The sequence below is a fragment of the Mus pahari genome, chromosome 21, assembly GCF_900095145.1.
Source record: "Mus pahari chromosome 21, PAHARI_EIJ_v1.1, whole genome shotgun sequence".
NCBI classification, from domain to species: domain Eukaryota; kingdom Metazoa; phylum Chordata; class Mammalia; order Rodentia; family Muridae; genus Mus; species Mus pahari.
The window spans coordinates 45621161-45627952 of record NC_034610.1 but is presented as its reverse complement, the minus strand read 5'-3'; the positions used below and the strand labels follow the sequence as shown (position 1 = coordinate 45627952).

The 6792-nt window shown below is 45.2% G+C and overlaps 1 protein-coding gene across 1 annotated transcript in view; it reads right to left on the bottom strand.

Annotated features, from left to right (window-relative positions):
* The window catches only part of Slc2a12 (solute carrier family 2 member 12), a 54789-nt gene extending 48586 nt beyond the window's left edge, over positions 1–6203 (bottom strand). The window contains exon 1 of the mRNA XM_021221573.2: positions 5922–6203. Within this exon, the coding sequence (XP_021077232.1) occupies positions 5922–6036 (115 nt within the window). The 5' untranslated portion in view covers positions 6037–6203. The remainder of the gene's footprint in view (positions 1–5921) is intronic.
* Between the last annotated feature and the right edge of the window lie 589 nt (positions 6204–6792).

The following is a 6792-nucleotide window of genomic DNA, read 5'->3' as shown; positions in this document are numbered from 1 at the left end:
AAAAAAAAACAAAAAACAAAAAACAAAAAAACAAAAATAAAAAAAAATAGAAAAATAAAAACAAAAAACAAAACTAAAACCTGGAAACAGCTTCTTATATCATATCAGGAAATAAAATGGTACCTTATGCCTAGCATGCATTTTCATAAACTTGTGAATTCCCTTGTTTTAAAACCCACAACACTAGAAAATGGAATTGCATCCTGAAAAACATTCTTTCTATGGTTCTTGCCTTGTGGGTTTCTACAGCCTAGTCCCACTGGAAATCAAATATTTTATTAACGTGGGGAATGTTCTTTCTCTGTGCAAGTTAATCCGAATTACAACTCCCCCAGCCCCCAGTTCTTAAAAGTCTTACACAGCTGAAGCTAAGATGCGATTTCAAGCAGGCTTCCAAAGCAGCTTGCCTCATAGTTCCCAATTCCAAGGTCCATACAAATGTGGAGGCGTTGTGTATGAAGTGATGTGGATACTGCCTGCGGGCCGGGGCAATGTTAATGGATGCCGCAGAAGCCTCTCAAGAAACACGTGCTTCCAAGGGGGTCGCAGCTGAAGTGTGAAGTAAAATCGCACTTGTTTATTAAAGAAAAGCTCCTAGCAGTCCAATAAAGGACTGGGCTCTCCTCCTGACACTTGAATAGACTTTTATAAAATAAGTCATTGTTCAAGTGTAATGGAGCCTGCTGGCATTAGAATGATAAGTTGTTTCCATATTTACTACTTTTGAACAAGGTATATAAATAATAAGTATATCACGGAGATATTCAACAAAAATAGACAAATGTGCTCGAATGTAGAAGGGAAAACAAGGGCAGAGACACTGCAAACCCAAAGAAATGGACATAGAAATTTGTGATTTATGGTGTGGCTCATCTGATTCTGTTTCAGCTGAGAAGTATTTTGAGAGCATTCAGTGTCTGGGCCCTAAACCGAAATTGGATATTTTCTTGAAGGACTAACAAAATGAGAAATTGTCCTCATTTGGAATTCTGCAGAGTCCTTGGGGAAAGAGTGAAGAAGCTGTACAACTCCCCCTTCCTCACCCCCAAAACTTGATGCTCCTTAAGCTATTTGGTGACTTGCCCTTCTGGGAAAGACAATTCGGTGGGAAATTGACATAGGGTGTTCCCACTGCGCACCCTCGGATCTTTCACACAACTCCCCGCTAAACGGCTTAGTGACGGAGAGCTGTGGGACTCTCAGAAGGTTTTAAGGACAATGAAGCTAAGTAGCACTTGGGTTTCTCTGACTGAGCAAACGCTCCCTGTGAACTCCTCTTTCCCAGGATATTTTAAAGTAAAACCTCACAACTCTAAATCTGTGTTTCAAGACCAGCTGACTCCTCTGCAGTTATGTGTACCACAGGATTTACTCAGGCTATCCTATGATACCCTGGGCTCTACCTGCACTTGCCAGGGAAAGAGAATGGCCACTAAGAAGTGTCCACTGGGTTTGGTGCCTGTATATGGGGTGGATTCCCAGGTGGGGCAGTCTCAGGATGGTCATTCCTTCAGTCTCTGCTCCACACTTTGTCTCTGTAACTCCTTCCATGGGTATTTTGCAACCCCCCTCCCTTCTAAGAAGGATCAAAGCGTCCACACCAACAAGTGCTTGCTGACAGAAGTCTGATATCGCTGTCTCCTGAGAGGCTCCACAAGTGCCTTACAAATACAGAGGTGGATACTTGCAGCCTACCATTGGACTGAGCACAGGGTCCCCAATGATGGAGCTAGAGAAGGGACCCAAGGAGCTGAAGGGGTTTGCAGCCCCATAGAAGGAGCAATAATGTGAACTAAACAGTATCCCCAGAGCTCTCAGGGACTAAACCACCAACCAACGAGCACACATGGTGGGACTCATGGCTCCAGCTGCATATGTAGCAGAGGATGGCCTAGTCGGACATCAATGGGAGGAGAGGTCCTTGGTCCTGTAAAGGCTCTATGACCCAGTATAGGAGAATTCCAGGGCCAGGAACCAGGAGAGGGGGGGTTGGGGAGCAGGAGGAAGGGGGAGTGGATAGGGGTTTTTGGAGGGAAAACCGGGAAAGAGGATAAAATTTGAAATGTAAATAAAGAAAATACCTAATAAAAAATTTTTAAAAAGAAGTGTCTACTGGAAAATTCCTAAGGAGTATTGTCCCAAGCTCAGCTCAAGAGTCCTGTCAGTTACCAATCAGCACGTCCCTGGAATTTGCTGCTTCAGCTACTGTGGCAAGTCTGGCAGAGAGGAGGCAATGTTGGAAATACTTAATGGAGCACCGGCCTATGAGAAGGGACCCTGGTCATAAAAGCCAGTTCCAGCATGCAGGTGTATGTCAGCAAAGTCTCAGGTGCACAGCTGGGCCCTAGGGCTTGGCTGGCTGTTCTAGCCCTAGGTAGAGCCATGTCTGCCAAGGCCCTGCCACAGCCTGAGAGCTTGATGTTCCTGCTCCTGTGGCTGCTTCTGTTGCTGAAGTTGGTCCAGGATCTATGGCAAAGAGACAACCCGTCTGCTGCTTCTCTGGGTGACAGTGGTTCTTAAAGAGGGATTAGAGCTCTGCTCTTCTTAGGAGTGCCTTTGTGGTGGAGCAAATGCAGGGTCCCCTCCCTAGGAGCCACTTTCTCAGGCCTTGTATCTAAGCAAAGTCCCAAGTTAGAAACTCAGGCGTGACTTCCAAGCGCGGCTAAATGTCCAGTATCAAAGAGGTGCGGACTAGACCCAAAGGGAGATGCTTGCCCTTTAAAATCCGTCTTATTATCATCCAGAAGTCTCTAGCGCTCTACGCCTAGCCTGTTAGTTCCTTGCCGTCAGCCATCCCCTTGTTTAATATGCGTTTTTAAGGGTCGGTAATTTTTGTTGTTTTAAAACATGATTACATTTATTTACGGGTAAGTGTGTGCGCTCGTGGGCATTCAGTATTTTTGCCCAAGATAATAGACCTATTGTTAACAGTCTTTTTGAAATCAAGTCTCTATCATCTGGCCAGGCTGGTTGACCTGATTTTCCCTTTCCTGGGAATGGGTTTGTTCCCCATAAATGAAGAGTCCCCTGTGGGCAGGCCAAGAAAGCCAGAATGGCTGCATTCCGAGGTTCCACATTAGGCTAAGCCTGAGGGGACACTCAGGAGTCTTATTTCCCTGTGCGCATTCTCTCAGCTCTCACAGGTTTACAGTCTCTAAGAACAACTCCTGAGGATATTCTGATTATTGGAAGTATTTTGAAATCCCAGGCTTTGAAGTCTTCAGAGGGGGATAAGCAGCAGAACTTCCAGAAGGGAAGTTCTGACTCATTCAACAGATACAGCTCTTGGCTTTTGACCTTTTTAGGCAGGGAAGAGAGAGAAAAATCAGTGGAGACGAGGCAGAGGAGACTTCCAGAACTCTCTCTGGGCAGGAGTTTGGATGTCAGAATGAGGAACTCGTGGGAGATGAGGATGAAGGAGCAGGCCTCAGAGCGCCTAACCCGGGAACCTCCAAAGTTAGTTCCACGCCAGCCTCTGGCAGCTACCCACCCTCCGACTCCAAGTCCCCCTCACCCTGTGAAAGATGGACTAGCTTTGGGTGGAGCGTCAGCTCTAAGTTTCAGGATTTGGAGGCAAACATAACCCACCTTCAGAAGGTCAATTAGAATGTGTCCACAGACTCTGTAAACTTTACTATCAACATATTCACTTTGAGTCATAGGTTCCTGGAAAAACAATGATGCTCACTGTCTTCCATTCACTGGGACGCGGCACCCTTCCTAGTTAAGGAGTTGACCAAGGAAGACTTGCCAAAAACCACTTTCCCCATGTGCGAGAGTTTGGAGTACAGATGGGACAAGCTGAAAGTTTTGTCAATCTTTTTGCTGTTCGCTTTTCCAGTATCTCACATGGTTTAATCAATCTCTACAGCTTGGGATATATAACTTATTTCCCTTTTCTCTTGATTTTTTTTTTCTACCTAGAAATATAGAAAAGCTCTAAATACAGAAATATGCTGCTAATCACCAAGCACATTTTAAATACTCTGAATTTCCTGATTAAAGTAAATTATATAAGTTTGGAATACAAAGAGGCTAAAAAAGTGCTTGGCAAATATTGTTTCAATAAGCATCAACATCTTGATTTAAATGAACTAAAACATAAACCCAATATTAGAGAAGGAGACATAAATGACTTCTTAAAACTATATAGCAAGGCTATATAATACACATGTACATATATGCACAGGATTGCTTAGAGGTGTCAAGAGATACTTAACACAATTTAAGGACATCTAAAATGTTCGCATTCATCTAAATATAAACTATATAAACATAACCCAAAGCTGTAGTCATGTGAGAAGCCAGTGAAAACTTCAGGGTTTTTTCTTCTCCATAATGAAGACTCATTTGGGATTAAATTTGATAAATTATTTGAGGTATTCACTTTTTAGAGTGATAAGCAGTAGCCCTTTTACATTGGCTTCTACATAAATATTTCAAGATAGACGAGCATGTTTACACATTACCTTCCATGAGGATAATTGTGTGTATAATATAAGATATGAAGGTACACTGTGCTTTCAAAGCTACCTTAAAGGTGTGCGTGTGAATGTGCTTGTGTGTGTGTGTGTGTGTGTGTGTGTGTATAGATGGGCTCACTATGTCACCCTGGTTGGCCTAAATCCTTCTGCCTCCTCCTCCTATATACTGATATTACAGGGTAGGTGGTAAAAATTAGTCAACTCTTTATGGTTGTTGCAAAAGCCATGCTGAGCAGTTACTTTTCTCGGTCTCTGGGACACTGTGACACAAAGACACCATTTAATTAACCCCTTGTGTGCTGCCAGCACCACCTCAATGCTCTGCTGTCCTCTGCAGCTCGTTTTCTCAGGCATGTAAAGGTGAGGCCTTTCCAACTTCAAGCTGACTCCCCTTGCCTGCTCGTAACAGAATTTAAAGTCAGCCCGTAAAGCTTTGGGAAAAGAGAGAGGTCAAAGATGTCCCCAGGTGCCCATCCTGGAGGAGATGAGGGAAGGAAAGATCAAGCTAAAGCCCTGAGCCTGGAACAAGGCATTCTGGGGTGGGATCACTTCACCTCCGCATGAGGCTTAGTGGACTCCGTGCCCAAATCATAAGCATCCTTGGTTAGACCCATTCCCAGGTGGAAGGCAGTGAGTGACTTCTGTGTCGCTGAGCATTGGCGACTATTTGTAACATTCCACTTGGGAATGGAATGTATGGTTGAGGCATGTGGGGCTGATGAGAAAGTATTAACCATAGGAACAAGAGGGTCATTTGTATTCGGTTTGTCATAACACAATTAGTATATAATCCCTTGCAAAATAGATGACTAGAAAGAGACACCAAGAAACAAACAAACAAGCAGACAAACAAACAAAAACAAAGTGAGGATTGTAAATGTGGAAGCAAAGACGAGTGTCTCGGTGAAGCACAGATAACACAGTAAAAACTACTAAAGTTCTCTTTGGGAAGGAAAAAAAAAAGTATTCAACGATCTCATTTTGAAAGGCAAGTTTCCAAGAAAGCAGGGACAAGCAGGGGAGCAGTTTAGGGGCACGGAATAACTCATAACGTCCACTTGTTCCACACCGTTCGTTTGCGACAATAAACAAACAAACAAAAAAAAAAAGTGCGTGCTCACAACTGAGGCTCTAATCTACCTTTCCAAGAGAGAAGAATGTGTACATTGCGTTACGTAAAGCAAATTGATGTAGCCCATCGTTGCAGTAGCTCCTGTTTCAACACATAAAGTCCCAAGGAGACTTCGGTCCCCGCATGTAGGGCTCTGGGTCACTCGGCGTAGCACCGAACCCAGCATTCACGTTTCCACGCACCCGGCACGCTCCCGGGCTGCGCGCGCACACGCACTCCCACGCACACGCACAGTCCGAAGGGGCTCGCGGGGACGACTGTCCCCTCTAGCGGTCACCCGAGCCAGCCCGGCCGTCTCACTTTACCTCCCGCGCAGGCAGGATGCCGGCCGCCGCTGGCTCCACAGCTGCCTTCGGTCTCCGCCTCTCTGCCCTTCTGGTTCAGCAGATTGGGGCCCTCTGTGTTTTCAACAGGTACCATGGTCACCGTAGGACTTACAGCTTCTCGTTCGCCACCGGACCACCCCGACCTACCGCGCTGACAGCAGTGGTCACTGTCCCCATGGGCAGCATGCTAAAGAAGAGTGGGAGGGGTTGGAGGGGGGGGCGACCTTCGGGCAAAGCCAGTGTGATTTGTAACCAACTTTGTTTCTATTTCCGAAGGCTTTGCCCTTTTCGGTGACACAGGCTGTTGCTATTCCAAGCAGCCTATCACAGGCAAGGGGAGGGCCGTGTCTCCAGGATTGTTTTGCCTTTAGATGCGAGTTGGAAGCAAGAGGTTAAAAAAAGAGTTGGGACTCAAAGGCAGTGTTTGGCCACCGGGCCAGGGCTAGCTAGCTCTTGTGTTCCCGCAATTTGAAAAGCAGCTTAGAAAAAGAAGCATGCAGATTTAAATGCAAGACTGCAAGCCAAGAGTGGGGAACAAATACCCACAGATGGTATCAGTTAATCTCGCCGAAGAGGAACATTTTATGTAAAGACATACCAGAAGGAAAAGTATTAATATTTCTTTTGTGAGCAAGCCTATTACCCTAAAAGCCACCACCACACTCACCAACTTAAACAAAGCATAAAAGTTGTTTGTTTCAACGGGATTTGGGTCTAGGTAAATGCCTAGTAGCTTTCTCTTTAGGCCCATGGTACGGATCAAGGCCTGCTCCCAACTCCAAGCCCATGGATTCTTTATAGACACTTTCTAGCCTGAGTTTATAGCAAGATAGTCCTTTTAAAAATGCAC